Source organism: Heliangelus exortis, chromosome 1, assembly GCF_036169615.1.
Source record: "Heliangelus exortis chromosome 1, bHelExo1.hap1, whole genome shotgun sequence".
Classification (NCBI taxonomy): domain Eukaryota; kingdom Metazoa; phylum Chordata; class Aves; order Apodiformes; family Trochilidae; genus Heliangelus; species Heliangelus exortis.
In genome coordinates, this window is record NC_092422.1 from 162054312 (window position 1) to 162074694 (window position 20383).

General features: G+C 40.3%; 1 protein-coding gene across 1 annotated transcript; it reads right to left on the reverse strand.

The window, feature by feature from the left end:
* Window positions 1-952: 952 nt before the first annotated feature.
* Window positions 953-18722, reverse strand: GALNT8 (polypeptide N-acetylgalactosaminyltransferase 8). Its single transcript, XM_071733411.1, has 11 exons — window positions 18252-18722; window positions 16423-16711; window positions 13809-13975; window positions 12664-12847; window positions 11381-11578; window positions 8454-8568; window positions 6833-7018; window positions 5295-5432; window positions 4335-4430; window positions 3587-3754; window positions 953-2798 (listed from the first exon to the last, which is right to left on the reverse strand). Exons 1-11 carry the CDS (start codon window positions 18445-18447, stop codon window positions 2658-2660), a joined length of 1878 nt encoding a protein of 625 aa, XP_071589512.1. The 5' UTR covers window positions 18448-18722; the 3' UTR covers window positions 953-2657.
* Between the last annotated feature and the right edge of the window lie 1661 nt (window positions 18723-20383).

Below are 20383 nucleotides of genomic sequence, written 5' to 3' on the forward strand. Positions count from 1 at the left end.
GAAATGTCAGGAAAAAAAAAAAAAAAAAAAGATTAATTAAAGCAAAGAGAGTTTTTATTATCCACCACACATGGTTTGGTCAGAAGTAAGCAAATCCCCCTGTGACAGACTAAATTACTCTGCCTGTTCTCTGATTTGGTTTCCCTTGAAGAGACAGACAATTAATAGTCCTTCAAAGACTTCCTGTCTCCAGACTGGCTCTTCTACCCATCACCAGACATTAAACAAACAAACAAACAAACAAAATATCTTTTCCCTCTTCTAATTCTTCCCTCCAAGGTGGATTCCTGTTGCACATGCAGTAGAAGTCAAGCTCATTTGAGCACAAAACCAAGGAGGAAAGCTTTAATTTTTCTGTAGCATGCTGTGTGGCTTACCTTCACAGTAGTATGTGTCTTGGTCGTTTTGTTTGGATTTGCTCTGAATTCATCTGTCCCATTCCTTTGCAGCTGCACACTCATTAAAAACTCCTGCTTATTATGTTACTATTTACTACTTGCTTTCAGCACAGGGCACTGCAGTACTCTCCAGGCATTTTGCAGGAGCTGAGGTGATTTTCCACATTTCCGAAAGTTTGGGTAGTGACTGGTTTTTGGGTCAAGAAGAGATTCCAGCCTTGGTGCTGTGCTGCAGTCATAGCTGCCTTCTTCTGCCATAGCACACCAGCAGAATCCTCCTTCTACTCCAGACTTGCTGAGGAATCCTGCATCAGTTCCTTCCTCATGCTGTGAATGCCTGAGTTCAAAAGTATCACTACTGAGAGCGATGTGTTACTACTAAAGCAGCAAAAATACTGAGTTGTTATTTATGTCTCATCAAGCATTACCAGAAAGAACTAGTCTGAAAATTGAGTTCATCTCCCATATCTTTCCTACTATCTTTCCTCACTGTGAAATTAGCTAGACAGTAGCATTTGTGGAGAGACAATTTAGGAAATTAAAACAACTCATACTTAAGATAAATCAAATGTATTTGATGCATTTTGTTTCAGTGTTGACTCTGTGCATAACCTGAGGTCATACATTAAGAACCAGAAAATCTACACTTTCTGGAACATGTGGGATGTTTTCCCAAACTCTAGATTGAAAACAAGATTAGTCAAATGTCCACTACATTTTGATTCTATTGAAGTAGCATACTAAGATGCAAAGATGATTACCCAAACACTTTTTATTCATCACCATCATCATCAGTAGGATAGATTATTATTATTTTAGTTGTATTGGCAAAATTCCCACTGTCATTTTTTGTGCTTGCCAAAATACTAATACTTTGGATTTAGTAAGACACCCTGCTGAAGATACAGAAAACCACCAGAACACATATTCCTCTTTCTTTGGTATTTTTGGCTTTGACCCAGGACACAGGAATAAAAGTTGGTTTCAGTAGTTTAAATGTGGCATTTTTGAGAATCCGTTTTCAGGACAGAAAAATACATAACCTAAGGACCAAAGACTGTCTCACAAGCAGAGCTTGTTCAATTCTAGTCCTGAATATCAGAGTCCAATTGTTCACATTAAGTTTACAGAGAAATTAGAATTAAGAAAAATAAACAAACAAAAAAACAGAAAACCCCAACCATAAACAAAACCAACCAAACAAACAAACCCTGCAAAAAACCCCAATCCATATGGGGTTGCATTCCAACAAATTAAACGTGAATAAGCTTTCTAGTCAGGTAAAATGATTGGTTACCCTTTTGATAACAAAATTACTTCAGGCTAAAGCTCTGCATAGTTTAAATAAGTTTATTTTACAGGAGTTTCCTCTGACAAATTAGCACAGGTCCTGTGTTAAGGTTACTCTAAGTAAGACAGCCAGTTCTGCCTGACCATGTTACTATGAGAACTCAGACCAGGTCTAACTGGAAGTTGCCTTCCCTTAGCAGCTCCTGCCTGATTTTACTCAGTTTCTTCCATAGGCCTGTGCTGTTGCATTGGCTTTCTGTCAATCACTTTGTGGAAACCACTGAGCTGAATGTCCTTGTTTCCAAGGGGACTTTAGCAGGCTAACACAAGCCAGCTTCACATAGGCAAACATAAAATGGCTTTATTGTGTCACACTGCTGAATCTAATAAACTTCACTGAACTGCCCAGGTAATTTATAGGCACAGAAAAAGGATGTATTTCATTTCATCCACTACCATGAGCACATCTTGACATGAAGTTTTGCTTTATCTGTATGAGACAAAACAAGAAAAATGGTCCAATTCAGGCTAAGATAAACCGTGTACAAGAGGAAGTCAGACCCACTTCTGTGTCTTCTGATTTTTCATATTTAACCAAAGTGCCAAAGTTAGAGACCTTGCACTGGTCTTTCATTAATGAGCACAGATAGGCACTTCCAATGGGCACCAGAAGGAACTCAGGTGGGTTGCAACAATTTTAGCTGCTTCTCTCCAGTGATAATAAATGATACCCCCTCTCCTAATTGAGGAAAACCAGGAAGGGTAATGTTCCAAGAACACAATGAAATGAACTTACATCTTTCTGCAAGTAGCTCATAGCTCCTGTCATAGCTATTACATTGTAAAATCCTGTGTAAGCAAACTCTTGAAGTCATCACCTTCAGTGCTGCTTTATGAAGGTATCAGTTTTCAAGGAAAAATGTCCTCTGGTTAATGCTTTCATTTCCCTGTCTTCTGCTCCAGGTCTTTTTATTTTCCCCAGTCCTTAACCGTGTGTTGGATATTCCACCTTTGTCCTGTGCAGGTCCGTACTACAAGTTTGTATGAAGCTGCATTGTTTGCTTCAATCTCAAGGCATCTTTTAGTGTTTCTGTTGATTACAGCTGATCCCTAGCAAAAGGAAAGGATATATGAAAGAATCCGAGGGTTTATAAATTTAGTTTTCCTCAATAAATGCATCTGAAAAACACGAGTAGGTCATAGATCTGCAAGAAAAATGTTGTGTGTTCCTCAGGCTGGTGAAGAATATCCCCAAGGTATATTAAATTATATTTAGAGGTTTATTTTGTCTGTTTTGTTGGAGGTGGGGGAGAGGAGTGGTGTTGTTTGCTTTTTGTGGGGTGTTTGGGGTTGTTTTCATGGTTCAGAAAAATATTGTAGTAAATTTTAATAATCCATCCTGTCCTGAAAGAAGAGAGCTCATAACAGGTCTTATCTTGGAGCCTATATTTCAGTACAAGTTACTGGAAATGGTGGGGAGTGTGATTAAGTCAACTCATCATGCTGGAAGTGAGGATTTTCACAAAGGGTTGGGCTCCAGAACAAACAGGCCCTTAGCCAGCTCCTTCAGGTAACCAGTTGTTTCACTACGATAAAGCTCGATGAGCACAAAGAGCTGAAGGTTTACTCTTAAGGTGTGTCTAAATCTTCCAGAAACATGCCTGCAAATTAGTTTCTCAGTTTTGACAACTGCTTAATATCTGGTAGCTCAACCAGCTGCAGCTGTTTGACCATCCCTTTGTTTTTAACTTCAGGCACAGGCTCCATCAGCTTCATCATAGCTCACAGTTGCACCCACAAGTCTTGAAATTTATTCAGAAGCCAACTGCTTTTCAAGGAAAAGCATCTAAGGATTCATTAGAATGAGAGAGCTTATTGAAATGTGGGAATCTACCTACCTGCTTAAAATCCCAGCGCAAGTTCAGGCCTTTATTGACAGCCTTGTCACATTGCTCTAAAACTGGCAGCTCCCCATACCCAGGGTCTGTTAAGCATCTATCAACTGCGTTTCTTCGGGCACGCAAGCCTCCAACATACATTTCTCCAGTGCTGTGATAAAAGATGTGCTGAAAGGAAGGTGACACCACTCTCAGTGAATTAAGATACCAGGGAAATTTCATCAGCAGATGATATCAGAGAGTTGAAAAACTGATATTGAGAGGTATCAGCTGTAGGGCACCGGCATTCTCTGATCTCTCAGCAGTCAAACCAGGATGAATTTGACTTCGTGCAACATTTTTCTGCTTCCCAATGAAAAAAGCGAGATGCTTGCAATTGAACAGTAACATTTAGCTTCCTACAGATAGGACAAGCAGTGAGGTGTAAGGAAGAGCTTCACCTCTCTTCCTGTTCATACCACTGATACTCCATTATTCAACAAGATCAATCACTGTTAACACAAGGTCTCACAAATTTTTGGCAAGGCTGGACCAAAAGCCTTAGTTTAACACATGTAGGTCTCCAGAGGAACCTGCTCTGTTGCTAGCTCCATTGGGGAGCAGAATGTAATGAAATAAAGTTTAATATTCCCCTTTAGACAGCACAGAGATAATAGTTTTGAAGTGCCTGTTTCATGGCTCTTGGAGGCCTGAAAGGAATGGTTAGAAACAGCTCGTATGTGAAGATGTGATCAGTTGTTTGCATTACCTGTGGTGAGTATTTATGGCAGGAATACATAATAGGTGTGTTTCCAGGGACAGGGCCTTGATCAATACAGATGTCTTCTTTCAGTGTGTTTATCATCTGTAGAATGAAGCAGAAAAACTGCCATGAAGAACAGCAATCCTCTTCTCAACTCCTCACTGCTAATTTTAGAAACTGCCCTGAGAGCAAGGCCAGTTTACTTAGAGCTCTGCATCAAATCCTGAATTGAAAGATATAAATACAGGTTTAGAAATCTCGGATTACCTTGGTAGAAATGAGCCATCACAGCAAAAATCAAAAGCAAATCTGCAGTCTTTCAAAGACTCATTGACACCATGCCACGTATCACTATGAAAGAAGTCACCGGGAAGCTCCAGCCAGATGAGTATCACTGTCCAGCTCCAGCAAGGTATGAAAGCTTGGGTCTAGAAAATGCCTACCTGTATTTTAGAAGCCACTGCATCCTGAGAGATTGGGTCTGTCTTGCACAATCAGTGGCCAGATTTCCATTGTATTATATGCTATCTTGATTCATGTCACAGAATCACAGAATGTCAGGGGCTGGAAGGGACCTTTTGAAGATCATTGAGTCCCTGCATGCTTTTCAAATTATTCTGATAATCATCAGAGGAAAAAAAATCTACAGAATCCATTGAAAAATTCAAGGTCTTAGAAAAAGATATGAATTCATTCTCGCTGGTCAACAGGTGACTTTTGCATGCATAAAAAAACAAATGTTAAGCACATTCCCAAACTATTGTGCTCCCATCAGTACACTCACAGTAACCACTGTTTAGAAATAACATCCTGAGAGTAACACAAAAAAGACTGTAGAAAGTCATGGAAAAAGTAATTTTAAAGTATATTCAAGTATAATCAGCAAAACTGTGTCCACAACAGTTCTTCAGAACTGTAGAGCTAATCATTTGTGCCATTATTCAAATAAACAAACTCAATACTTACTGTTCCATAGCCAACAATGTTGGGAAGATATATTAAATTAGGATAAATGTTTTTTATGTACCAGTCAAAGCCTTTACAGTTCAGTTTTTTCCTTAGCTCTATTCTGGAAGAAACATTTCCATAGTCTATTCCAGGATTCTGTAAGAAAAACATATTTATTTTAATAATGTTAAGGTGCTCTGATAAACTAGAGAAAGTATAGGCTTATTTATCCATATTATAGATTTACAACATAAAAAAATAAATTTAAAAGGCGATTAAAAAAAAAAATTAAAACCAGAATTTCACAACACATTTGCCTAGAGGCACCCGTAAATTACTGAAAAACTAACACGTTATGACTTTGTAAATATAAAGTACATCAAGGTTAAACATGGCTAAGAAGTAAGTTTTGTACCGACAAAAAGTCTATCTCAAAGTGAAAAATGAGATGATAACAAGCTTAGTTTGATCCTCATCTGATATGACAGCAGAAAGAGTCAAACTACTGTTTGCAGTACTATGAACTTTTTATGCAGAGTGGAACAGCTCCAGCAGGAAAGTTTGACAGAAAGCAGCCCAGCAGGAGCATACAAACTCTGTCTTTAAACAGTTCTGTAAAATGCAGTCTGTAACCTGAATAAGTTAGGTTATTCATTTCAAATACACTTGTATATTCAGAGAAGAGGGGTCATTAAAGATGAACAAGTTTTACTCAAGTTTCATTTAGTGCTAAAACTTATGTTATGCTTATGTTTCTACCAATGGCTTAGTTTTTAATGACTAGCATTTTCAGGTGAAAAATTAAATTTAATACCTATTAACAAAAATTCAAGGAAGTGGGAGGCTATTCCTCCTTTGTTAATGCTCTGTAAATCCACTCAAGTGCAGGTTGGGAAAATTAGTTACAGGGTTTTTTTATTCACTGAAGTTACCAATATTCAAAAGACTTCCAGTATCTTCAACAGTTTGTGCTACAGCAAAATTAAAACCATATTCAGATGTATTGACATTGAAGGAGAGTTCTTAATTTGATGGTGTTACCACTTTTCAATCTTCCAAGGATGCTTTTCTCTTTTGATGCTTCTCCCTTTTTCTTCTAGGAAAAAAAACCCAGAACTTCAACCCGCACAGAGAGCTTGCTTAATAAAAGTCATTGGGTATGTGATGAAAAGTAATTGGATTCTCTATTGAAAGTTCATTTTTGCTTATTTAAAAAATATCAAGGGACACCCAGATCACTAGAGACATGCTTTTGCATGCATAATTATGAATGCTCCACATAAAATATTTTCCACTTTCCCTAAAAATGTTAAAATACGTGTTAAACAATTTAATTTTATATTCTTTAATCTAGGCATCAGCTCATGGTCTGACCGTAAGAGGCAGTTGCCTTTTGGATGCCATCCATATCAAGAATTTCTAACTTAACAATATTAACGCATTGATTTTTTTTTTCCCCAATGACTCTTACACCCACACTACATCCCTTTTTGTGTGACTGCACACTCTTATTTGACCACCTTTACAGTCTGGATTCTAATCTGAAACACAGTCACCTCAATTGGCAGATTCCATGCAAAGTAAACCATGTACTTGTATTCATCCATCCATACTTCAGCTACCCGCAAGGCGTTGCGTTTCACTGCAATGCTGAGGTCCAGCAAGTAAGGCTTGTGAGCTCTTTCCAAATGAGCAATTCTTGAACAGGGCAACACTTCAACTCTCCCACCACACTGCCAGGCCTAGGTGAAGAAGAATGAATTTGAAATAAAAGTGTTTATTCATTTAAACTCATTGTATTTTTTGTTCAAGTGCTCACATTCCTTCTCCACACACTCCCTTGCCTGATGATACACGTTCCCTAACCTACACCTCTCTAGCTGTTTTTTTCTTCATGTTCCTCCTAATTACTGCTGCATTTCTTCTTTGTACAAAGCATACTATTCAGTTATGGAAAAAAAAAAAAAACCAAAAAACACTGGACTTGTTTGATATGGCTTGTTTGGACCCATGTATATTGTCCGTGTTATCTTTTATGTGCTTGCTAATAGATAGCACAAAAAAAAAAAAAAAAAAAAAACAGACAAAGCTGTAAGAACATGGCAACGTGCCTATACCAATGGCCTATCTAGCCTAGTATTCTGTGTTCTGCAGTGACTGAAAACTTATTCCTGGGGAAGCTTAAGAACAATGTTACTTCTCTCAGTCCCCAGTTATCTTCGGGTCAGGGGACATTCCATAAATTTCTGTGGAATTCACTTTTGTTTACTAATTCTGAGTAGGTTTTTCTTCCATAACTGTTCAGTCTCTCCACAAAGGACTGCAAATTTTCAAGACCCACAATACCCTTTGAAAGGAGCCCTGCTCCTGGTCTGTTGGTCAGGTCTGCTAATGGAAGAGTACCTCCTCCTCACGTTCATTTTGAAACATGTTACTGAGTTCTTTCAACCCCCCTTCTTTCATATGTACAGAGAAAGAGAATAATCAAACCTATTTTTCCTAGACACTTAAGTCTTGCTCACAGGCTTACAATTCTCATGTCCTAACCATCTTTTCTTTATAAAGATAAGCATTATATTTTTTTCTTCTTCTTCTCATATTCTCCTAGAATATCCCCAACCACCACTACTTTTAAAAAGTAATCATCAAAAAGATTTTTAGTAGCTCCCACATGTTCTCTAATAACTAAAAAGACACTCCAGATAAAAGTATTTGGGGGGGAAAAAAAAAAAAAAAAAAAAAAAAAAAGACATCGAATGTTGAAGAATACATTCTTTTCTAGGGAAGAGAGACCTATTTCTGGTTTTGATTTGCTTGTTGTTTGTTCGGGTTTTTTTCTAGTGCATAATTTTATTTAACTTGATCTTATCTTATTCTTCCACTGAGCCAAGAGACATACAACTTAACTTCTGCAGAGAACAACATCTTCTAAAATCCAGTATTTACTACTGGGTTTTTGTATCAGGATTCAAAATCCTTAAGAAACATCACAAAAGCTTGATAAGGAGCCTTCAACACTTCTGGAAATCTATCACCTGCCTTTGATACTCAAAGGAAAACAGAATTGTTTTGAAATATTAACACATGCACTTTTGACAATAATCAATGGCCTGAATGCTTTCCAAAAAATCACATTCTATTTTTAACTTTCAGAAAAAGATTTTAAAATAGGCTTACTCTCACACCAAGTTCCACATTTTCTCCTCCATATATGTGCATTCCACCATCCAGTACACCAATCTCACCCAGAAATTTCCTATCTGCAGCAAGAATCCCCATTATAGATGGGCTCCTGGAGAACCAAACAAGTAAAATTAGAAAGAAGGAATAATGATGGAAATGAAGTCAAGTCAATTAGCCATCACTCACACCCTGAACTTCCAGAAGGATTCTGGTTGTATCCAAGAAAGAGTAACAGTTTCAATTCAGCTAAAATTCAGGGCAACATATGGATCAACATTAAAGAGCCCAGAAGCCATCAAATAAATTTGATCAATGATAACAACTGACAAACAATGATCAAGTTTGTTCTAGTCTTCTTTAAAGAATCAGATCTATTTTGAAAGGAGATGTAACAACAATTTTCACATATTTCAAACAAGAAGAAAGATATCAGAGTCAACTGCAGCAAGGGAGTGTTAGGTTGGAGATGGTGTTTTAACCAGGAAAGAGAAAATTCAAACACTAAAGCCCACTGCCAGTGGGGATTGTGGAATCACTGCCAGTTGAGATTTTCAAAGAGAGAGGAAATTATTGTCTGGCAAGGCCAATTCCACTGTAGATGGATTCACCCTCGAGGCGACTTAAAGGAGATTTGATGCTGTTTGACCATTCTCTATGGTCAAATTCTCTATGGACCATTCATTTCCATTCTCTGTGACCAAATCTGCTTCTATTTTCTGTGGCCTAGGAGTTCTGACAACCCCCATGAAACATTCTTTAACCTACTTGCCTTAATTCCATTCTCCTGCCCAAACAATTAACATTCATTATATAAAGTTTTTAACACATATAGGTGCCGATTCCACCCACAGTTCTTTTGAGGTGTCTGTGCAGCTTTATCTCCAGTGCTTCACTACCAGGTGTGGTAATATACAAATTATGAAATCTGCCACCTCATCTGACTAAGACAGTACATTACTTTTTAATGTTTACACAGTGCCTTTCCTCCTGCACAGAAAAATTTAAAGATCTTTATATGAATAAACAAGGTGGCTTAAGCTTGGCTGGCAGCCACCAGGTGCCACAAAGCCACTCTTATCCCCCTTCCAAGCAAAATGGGGGAAGATAAGATAAACTAATGGGTTAAGAAAAGGACAGGGAGGTCAATCAGCAGTTGTCATCACCAGCAAAATAGGCTCAGTTTGGGGGAATACTAGAATAACTTCTTGCCAATTAGAAATAAAGTAGGATATTTAGAGAGACAAAAGCAAAACTGAAACACATTCCCACCGTCACCCCTTCCTTCCAGGTTCAACTTTATTCCTGACTCTTCTACCTCTTTTTCCTTCTCTGAGCAGAAGATTGGGATGGAAAATGAGAGGTCTAGTCAGTTCACAGCACTTTGTCTATGTCACTCTTTCCTCCTCACACAGTTTCATTGCTCCAGGGTAGCGTCTTCCCATGGGATACAATCCTTCATGAGCTACTCCAACTTGAGTCCTTGCTATGGACTGAAGCTCTTCCAGAACTGTTCCAGAATAGGTCCTTTTCCACAGGGTACAATTCTTCAGGACAACACTATTCCAGCATGGGCCCCACACAGGCTGCAGTTCTTGCCAGAAAACATGTTCCTGCCCAAGCATTTCTCCACAGGCTGAAAATCCTGACAGAATCCTGCTCTGGAGCGGGCTCTCCACAGGTTGCATTTTCCTTCAGTGCACACCCACCTGCTTAGGTGTAGGTTCCTCCACAGCCTGCTGTGTGGATATACCATGGCCCTCCATGGGCTGCAGAAGGACAATCTGCTTTACCATGACCTTTTGCACAGGCTGTAAGGGAATCTCTGCTCCAGCACCTGTAGCACTTCCTACATCTCCTTCACTGACTTCAGTGTCTCCAGGGCTTTTCTCTCATATTTCTTCCCCACTTCTTTCACTCACAGCTGTTGCACAGCTTTTTTCACCCTGTCTTACATACATTATTGCAGTGGCATCACCAGCACTGTGGATTGGTTCTGCTTCGTTCAGCACCATGTCCATTTTGGAGTCAGCTGGAACAGGCTGTGTTTGACACAGGGGCAGAGCCTCACCTCTCAGAATCCACCCCTGCAGCCTCCCCCACTACCAAAGCCTTGCCACGTAAATCCAACATAATAAGATAGGACTAGAAAAATGTGATGTCTTATCTCGTTAGGTTGGTTTTTTTAATATTGCTTGCTTGATGGATGTTAAACACTAAAGGACAGTCATAAACATCTGACATCCTTGTTGAGCAAGTTAAAAATAGGTTTATAGGATCAGCACAGATGGCTGCTGGTATCACAGTACATAAACTAATCTGAGCAGTTAAAGCAACAGGAACAGAAGCAAATATATTGGTTCCTAAGTCTAGCAGTAAGGGGTCACTTTAGGTGTAACAGGTGTCTGTGTTGTGCTCACACCTTTTTCTTGCTTTTGTATGATACACAAGTGATAAGAGTTGCAAAAGGCTACCCAGAATTACAGTAATCATGCATCACTCCAACAACTCCAAAGAAAAAATGAAGCAAATAAAATCCATACGAGTCTTCATGGCTCAGACACACGATTGTCCAGCAAAGTTGTGAGATCCATTCCGTACCTCATATGGAGTGAGGGGCCACAGTTCATCTTGTACAGTCAATAAATATTACTGCCACACTCTTAGCTACAGAACATAAGACAGAATAATCAGTGACTCGGGCTGACAATCAGACAGCACAGAGCAGATTCTGTAATACAACCTTGCAATTGGTGTACTGAGATTTTCAGGGCTGATGAAGAAGTCACATTTTCAAACCAATTATCTAGATACAATGTGCTTCACAGCTATCTATGCTGCCACCCATGAAACATCTTCCCTCTGCTAGCTCTCTGTTGGATATCATATACTTTGGCTCACTCCCAAATGCTACTCATACTTACTGGACTGGAGCTGTTTCATCTTTAAGATTATACCATTCCACTGGTAAAGGTTCATAAAGGCACCAGAGTGCCCAGTCAAATCCATCTGCAGCCACTGCATACTGAACAAGCTCAAAGTCATCAAAACGAATGTTGTCAAACACTGGTGTTATTATAACAGTCCGGTCTTCTTTTATTCGAGACAAAATGGGTTCAGCCCTGCAAAAGTTAAGACTCTATTCAGATTGAAAAAATGTGGAAATCTAATGAACAATACTAAACTTTATCACCTATTTCTAAAACTTGGTGTGCTATTTTTTTAAGTTATTTACTTCGGCCTCTACAAGAAGTTACATGCCAGCCTAGGAGTGCTAGTAGCCTGAATTATTAATGCCAGGGCTCAGTTCTCCCTTCCATTCTGTAGCTTCTGCATTTTGGCTGTCACTAATCATACTAACCACAGCTTTCACACTTCACTTGCTGGGCTTATAGCTATCTGGGTCTGTTCCCTGCAGGCTTCAGGGAGTCTTCCCTATCTGCATGAAAAGACAAGAAGGAAGGGAAAAGGAAGGGAAGATGATCCTAAGAGGTGCTGTAAGCCCTGAGGTTAATCATTCACACTCCTTCTCCTGTGTTTGGATAGCACAGCTGCTGTATGAGGGGAAGGGTGTGACCCATCAATAAATAAACACCCACAATGGAAGAAGGTTCAGAGACAATGTGCAAGGACGGTGGACTCATAAAGCTCAGAGAATATAGGGAGTGACCACAGCTATTGCAAAGGAAGCTGAACTTATTCCAAGACCAAAGAGACTGAATGATGACTTTTGTGGTAGATAAATGGTGGTATCTGTTGAGTGGGGCAACTGGTTACGTACACAGCCTTCCTAAAATAATCAGTAGAAAGTATTATCTTCCTAAGTCAGCCAGACCAACATGGGAGAAGCACAATATACTTATAAACAGTCCAAGTTGCTGGCATGCAGCTAAATAATCTGCATCATTCTTATATATTTTTCACTGCGTGAAGTCTTTCTTTCCTATAAGTGTAATAAATATACAGAAAAAGTAGGCATTTCTCTCTTCCTCTTCACTAAACAGCTTACTGTGTGTTCCATCTGCTTTGCTGTTTATTTCAAACAATTGTTTCCCTTTTCCTCTCAGAAACAAATGACTTGGTGGCTGTTAATAACACACAGCAGGCCAGAAATCATATATGGGCCATCTGGCCCTGCTACATAGTTATACTCCTTGTCCACCTCCCTCTCCCCATTTCAGAAACCTCCCAGTCTTCATCACCTTACCATGCCATGTTCACTTCAATATGGGCATCCAAAATTGCAACAACATCTGCTGTGGATGCCTCCCAGCCAGAAATCCGGGCTTGTGTTAAGCCTTTTCTTTCCTCATGTCTGACAATCCTCAGCAGCCCAGGATGCTTTGCATTGAAATTTTTCATGTGTGTTTCCAAAGGTCCTTTCAGATCATCTAAAAGCAGCCCCCACATTTTAATGATTATATAAAAAAATACAAAACAAAAAAAATTAAAAGAATCAATACCAATCAAGATTAAGAAATGAAAAAGATCATGTAGGTAAAGGCTTTCTAGGTTCTCCCAGTTCCAAACCAAAACCAGTTTTGTTCTTTGCAATAGAACAGTTACAATTATTCAGCTGTTCATGAGTTCAAGAGGCTTATTTTTAAAGCCAACTTCCATTCCAGGAGCTCAATTCAGTACCTAAATTTCATTTGTATAGAGTGTTATTGTATAGCTTCTAAATTGTACATAAATGCATCAGAATATGGAAACTTTAGATGTGCCATAGCAGCAACCAATTAGCTGTCTCTAGTGCAGTAATTTCTGTGTGCATTTCTATCATATGCAAAGAGAAAATAAGCAAACCCTGAAAATGTGAACTGCTCCTATAGAAGCTGTAGGCACACCAGCTTCTTCCCTAAGAAATAAACTGTATCCGAGAACAGGATTACAAAGTTTGGATCTCTTAGTAACATTTTGGAAATTCAATTAAACTCCTGCTCCAATGTACAGGAGTTTAAAACCGTTGGCAAAAAAACTGTGTTTTTCTAGCAGCTATAACGCCTCAGAAAAATGAGGAATCAAACACATACCATCAAGCAAAGGGGGTAAAAAACCAAAACAAAACAAAAAAAACCATACTCATAAGTAGGTTCTGTGTCTGATGAGCCAGCAATGATAAATACTTTTCCACATCAATTTTTAACCTTTTTAAATACTTGCAGGACATCATCCTGTTCCTCATTAGCTGTCTTCAGGATACTAAGTGATTTGTTTTATTGGGTTCTGTGTTTTTTTCCTGTACTTATTTACTTCCTAATTTTGAGCGGTGCACTCTGTATTCACCCAAGAGTCATTTAACACAATGGCAGCATAAATTAGCAAGATTCCCATCTTCTCTGGGTCACTTACCATTTGAACTGCAATCATCAACCAGGATGATTTCTTTCAATAAATGAGGTGGTGTTCTGTTAATTACACTGGTAATTGCACGTAAGATGATTGACAGTGCTTCATTCATAAAGATAAGTACAACACTGAGTGTTGGAAGGTCTTTTGGATATGTTTTTGCTCTACAGCTGAAGAAGAAGAACAGAACAGAAGAACAACAACTTTAGCACAATTTCTAAAGAAAGTCAGAGAGCAAGGCAGCTGCAGGAAAGCATAATTACAATGCTGGGTTTAGAATATATAGCAAAAATCAGCATAAGAGAGAAAAGGAACTCCCAAATCCAAGCTTCATTATTAATTTGTGCTGCATTATGTACGTATATAAATAATTTGGGTAAAGTTAAAAATCATTTCTATTAAGAAAATAAGAACAAATAACTACTGATTCTCCATCCAAAATGCTCATAAAATATTGAAACTAAAGAATACAGTTGACTCAGCCAAGCGTTGTTAGTTTACAAGGAAGTGGGACATGTAAGTGAAATTTGGCTTTTTGCATTTATAGGAGGAGATTACAATAGCTAAACTCGACAGCAGACAAAAGAAAATCAGACAATAATCCCCTTGTATGTGCACTCAAGAACAACTAAGATAGGTCTAGCTATACTTAACTGACATGGGGGAAGGATTTCCTTGAATCATAGAATCATAGAATTGGCTGGGTTGGAAGGGACCTCAGAGATCATCAAGTCCAACCCTTGATCCACTACTGCTGCAGTTACCAGACCATGGCACTGAGTGCCACATCCAGTCTCTTTTTAAATATCTCCAGAGACGGAGAATCCACCACTTCCCGGGGCAGCCCATTCCAATGCTTGATCACCTTCTCAGTAAAGAAATTCTTTCTAATGTCCAACCTAAACCTCCCCTGGCACAACTTGAGACCGTGCCCTCTTGTCTTGCTGAGAGTTGCCTGGGAACAGAGACCAACCCCCACCTGGCTCCAACCTCCTTTCAGGGAGTTGTAGAGAGTGATGAGGTCTCCTCTGAGCCTCCTCTTCTCCAGGCTGAACAGCCCCAGCTCCCTCAGCCTCTCCTCATAGGATCTGTGCTCGAGTCCCTTCACCAGCCTGGTTGCCCTCCTTTGGACCTGCTCCAGCACCTCAATCTCCTTCCTGAACTGAGGGGCCCAGAATTGGACACAGGACTCGAGGTGTGGCCTCACCAGGGCTGAGTACAGGGGAACAAGGAAACTCTTCAGAAATTCTGGAAAGAGCTTCAAAAATTATCCAGACCCTTTTTTTTTAAAAGTATATATTTGTCAGCTCTGCCAGTTAGCATCTTGGCCACTGGGCAGATGGTGAGGACTGGGTCCTCTTCTCAGTGCTAAGCACTAACTCCCTTGGGTGCAGACAAGAGCACCCGTAGCTGGATTCTCAGGCTGATCCTTCCTTTGGAAAGAGGCTCAGGAAAGCAGCACTGAGCCTGCCTGAGTTCTGGAGCTACACAAAGGAGCTCATAGACCTCTACAGTGGCAACTGTGCATGAGTGGAATGCATCTTCATTGGTATTTGTCCATTAGCTTTGTTAGCCATTAGTGCAGGGTGGATATCTGCAAAAGGCAGTCTCTGCAAATTCATCTCTTTGGCAAAGCAGAATAGTACCAGGCACTGCAGCCATTCTTTGGGATCACACAGACTAATCATGCACTTGCTCCAGTCACCTCTGCAGGGGCTGCTCCAAACAGTTTTCTACAATATGGTCCCTCAGCAGAGCAAAGATCCTTCAGCTCAGGGCTGAGGAGGATCTGCTCACCACTTTGGCCCTCACAACTTCACACCTAAGCTCTTCAAGATATGCTCCACAGGAAGCCCCCTGAAACACCATGTGGAAACTACTATACAGAACTCACACTGGGTCAAGCACTACGAACAGAGAAATGCATACAAGCTGTCCTTATACGTCAGAGTTAAGCCCTGACCCAAGACCCAGAGGACACCCAAAGTCAAGGGGAACATATTACTGTCTGCCCTAGGTGCAGCCAGATCCATCCAAGAAGTACAGAGAGGAACCAGCTGCATGAGCTGCTCTTCGGGTCTTAGAGGGTGCTGGCAGCAAGACAACTCCCCTTTTCCCTGTGTGACCTTGCTAATTCACACTCAGGTAGCAATTCACTCTGTCCCCCACATCCTTTTCTGAAATGCTCCATCAGCATTAGTACAAGTGACAATAAGTACAAAAGTGTAGGCTTGCAGTATATCTGTGACAGTCTTCTATGTTCACACCAGCTGATTGCTGCAAAGCTTATTATTGTGCAATAAATTGTATATCTTATTGTAATAGACAGAAAAAAAAATGTGCTTGCTACTTGTTCCTAGTAAGGTTTTAAATGGTTATTAGAAGTCCTATATCAACTATAATGTTAACATTATACTCTTTTTCCTCTCTGCACTGCCTCCTTTCCACAGTCCTTAAAGTATGAGCAAAATTTGGAAGAAAATTGTAGGAAAAAACCCGTAAACACCACAAACCGAAATCTGTTAACAGATTATTTTAACTTCGTCAAAAGCAATGGAAATCTCTTTCCCTTCAATTTCCTGTCACCTTGTGAATGTAGAGAGGTTATGTACTGCACCTGGGAGATCTGGTGTCTTTGATAGGTCGATCCAGAGGTAGATGATCACTGAGATAAACATTATACCCATATTTTACGAACAGATTCTGTGCAACAGTTTGCTCCTCTTCACTTAAATCCGCACCCCAGCGTTTGAACAAAACCGAGCTTGGGTACAACAAACGGTGTACAATCTTCTTTTCCTTCTTTGCATTGTCAGCTTTTTGTAAGGCAGCCTTGGAGTTATCTTGCAGCTTCAAATCATGGTGTATTTTTTTTATATTTTCATGGAATACATCCACTGATTTTGCTGATTGAAAATAAAATAGTATTGATTTTAATAGCAAGTGAGAAAACTCTACATCATCATAATTAAGCCAAGTTCTCCTTATGAAACTGCAGATCAAGAGACACATGAAGTTACAGCTAAACTGATACTCAAATGAGAGCAGCATCTGACCATCTCTCCTACAGGGGGACAGCATTTTAAGAAGTACCACATTTCACAACACTCAACTCTCAATTGCACAAACACAGAGCAAGGGACACTGTGCTGGCATCCCTGGAGAAATCTGGGAGTAAAGGCAAAACACAAATTGTTATATAAGGCCCCCAAAATTTCCATGATGTCATGCTTGAGTTACATTAATAAGGATCCACAATGGGTTTCTTATCTAAGTCAGGTTGTTCAGATTATATTTATCTTGAAGGTAAAGGCAATAAATGACCCTTGTGCCATGTATTTTAACACACTTACTAGAATCTTTCACTTCTGCTCGGAAAGACTTAAAGAGAATGAACCCTGATATCTCCAGGATTTATTAGGTACAATCATATTGTGCCATAAAGAAAGGGCACAGATAGCATAAGGAAGGGGGATTTAGGGCATGTTGCTCATAAAGATAAATACAATAAATGAGTTTCAGGCTTCGATAGTCTAGATATTCTAAGTTGTTTTTTTCTGTTCTACCAAGTAGACATCTAGTTCTAATATGAGAAGATGTGGACAACATGATAGTCTAAGCAATGCCAGCCAACAGGGTTCTGGCATCAGAACAACATCAATGAAGTGGGAAATAAAGAAGTCCAAAGGAAATAGAGGTGGATTTTTCAGCCCCTTTTCTGATGACTCGATTGGTCACACTTTCTAACAGCTCAACATGCAACAGATGCCCAAAACCATGGTCAACAATCACACAGCCCACTGTGAGAAAGAAAAGGACTGTTCTAAATTAATACTGCCCATACACAAGCACATCTGCTGGAATGTTCTGTCTTGGGATGAGAGAGAAACAGTGCTGCCAGCAGATTTCAGCCAACATTGCTTGGGAATACAGTCCAATCAAGCAAACGGTGTAAAGTTCATCAATGCCTTTTCCCCACATCAGCTCACATCATTGTGTCTGTACTCAAGGTACATGAAGGAAAGAGACAGAGTAAGTCACAGTTCCCCTTGGTGCTCACCCACACAGCAGAGGCTGAGGAAATGTGGCATTTCCAATTTCTCACAAAAAATAGCTTTTTAGTGCAAACAAAATAATTACAAGAATAGCTGCCTAAGATCAGTACACTGCTACAATCACCTGAAAATTGCTTAATACTTCTGAAAGAGTCCAGGGTCAGGAGCTGTCTAACATGCTAAAAAAAACCCCAAAACAATGCTGACTGTGAAAGACTTTACTGTTTTATTTGTAAATACAGAACCTATAATTTTTTTTTTCAATATTACAAGAAGGGAAAAAAGCCCAGTCAAAACTGTGCAACATTATTGCTACTATCTATTAATCTATCCTTTAGGAAATCTAGATACCCAATCCTCAAAAAGTCAAGCAGCATGACATTCTACTTACAGAGGTTATTAATGTTCCAGTCCAACTGGTCCAGTCTCTGAAGGATGCTACTTTCTTGGTTCAGAGCTCGAGAATTAAGTTCCAAGTAATCGAGACTTCCCTTTCTTTGATTTTGTAGAAAGTGCACAATAAAACACACAAAACTTGCATTCATGATTAAAAGTGCAACTGTATTCAGATTCCTCCAGCGTGCCATTGTAAGCTTAAAGAAACTCAGCGTTCTGCTGCTGGTTAGAGTTTTCCTGTGGTTCTGGGTCAGCACCGAGTCTTCTTTCCTAATGCACTATTTCAAACTGACTGAGAGCTAAGACTGCTTGGATGAAATAGTTAGTAGAGTCTAATGAGTCATAGAACTGCTAACGATAAGGTGAAGCTTGCAGGTTATTTTCACTTGCACCCTTATATGTATCTGTCCAAGTTACGAGTGTCAGAGGAAGGAAGCTGCTCTCACTGTAATGTATGCCCTGGGGTCTAATGAGTCACGTGAACTGAGTGAGCACTTGGGGTGATGCTCTAGGAAGTTGGGTGGATGTCAGAAAGCCTGTACAGAGCACGTGTGCACACAAAGGCAGCTGGAATAAAAAACAAGGCACCTCCGAGTTTCCTGGTGTCTTCGTTCAGCCTGTATCCGGGGCTGAACTGAAGCAGTTCTCTCTCTCACCCCTCTCCAGCTGAGAAGGGGAATAAAGTCTGGTTGGGTTGAAATACGAACAGATTCAATGAAATAAAAAAAACCCTACTACTAGCATCAGCATAAAGTACCGAAGATTATACTTAGCTTAATCCTCAGAAATAGCAGGCCAAGAGTAAGGAGACCTAGGAAATATAACTCCCCACCCTCAGAACACCTCCCACTTGATAATGAGCAGAGTGGGATACTCTGGTTGGGCAGCTTGGGTTGGCTTCTGACTAAAGCTCCCAGCTGACTTGGGGCTACTAATGGACAGGTTTAAGATTCAGCTTGACAAGGTCCTGGGCTATTGCATCGAAACGGTGTTCCTACCTAGAAAGGTTGGACCAGAAGATCCTTGACATCCCTTCCAACCTGGCATTCTCTGATCTTCTCCATGCTTTATGTTCATGGCTTCTTCCACCACAGTGCAGCCCTGCAGCTCCCTGCTACAAAAACTAAGCTAACAGTTATGCCAGTTTAGCTATTTTTAAGTATTACTTTAAATACATGTCAGTGTATAGTCTATTTTTCCCCCTCTGGAAAAGACACAAAACTTAAGCCTGATTCATATGAAAAGAGAAGAACCAAGGCTCAAGAACCAGTCATACATGCCAAGATGCCTCTACTATGTTAATTGTTGATAGAAATGAAAAGGAAAGGAGGGAACCTAGATGGACAGGGAAAACACAAGATAAGGGCAGGGAGAGATCACTCACCTGTTAACATCATGGAAAAAACAGACTCAGCCCAGGGAAATTAATTTATTACCAATCAAATTTGAGTAGGGTAATGAGAAATAAAACCTAGAGCTCAAACTTCTCCCACCCCTCCCTTATTCCCAGCCTCAGGTTCACTCCTGATTTTCCTCCACCTCCTCCCTCCAAGAGGTGCAGGGGGACAGGGAATGGGGATTGCAGTCAGTCCATCACTCTCTGCTGATTCTTTCTCCTCTGGGAAGACTCCTCACCTTCTGTCCCTGCTGTAACTCCTTCTGGAGTCCCTCCCACTGGAGACAGTACTCCCCAAACTTCCCCAGTGTGGGTCCTTCCCACAGGCTGCAGTTCTTCATGAACTGCTCCATTGTGGATCCCCCCCACAGGGTGGAGTCCCTCCTTCAGGAACAGATGGCTCCACTGTGTGGGTCCCAAGTCCAGCCAGCAAACCAGCTCCAGTGTGGGGCTTCCCATGGGGTCACAAACTACTTTGGTCTCATCCACTTGCTCTGGCATGAGGTTCTCCACATGCTGCAGATGGATATTTGCTCCACCATGGATCTCCATGGGCTGCAGGGAGACAGCCTTTCTCAACATGGTCTTCACCACAGGCTGCAGGGCAATCTCTGCTCCAGCACCTGGAGCACTTCTTCCTCCTCCTTCTTCACTGACCTGGGTGTCTGCAGAGTTGTTGCTCTCGCATATTTTCACTCCTCTCTCCAGATGCTGTTGACCACCAGTTCTTT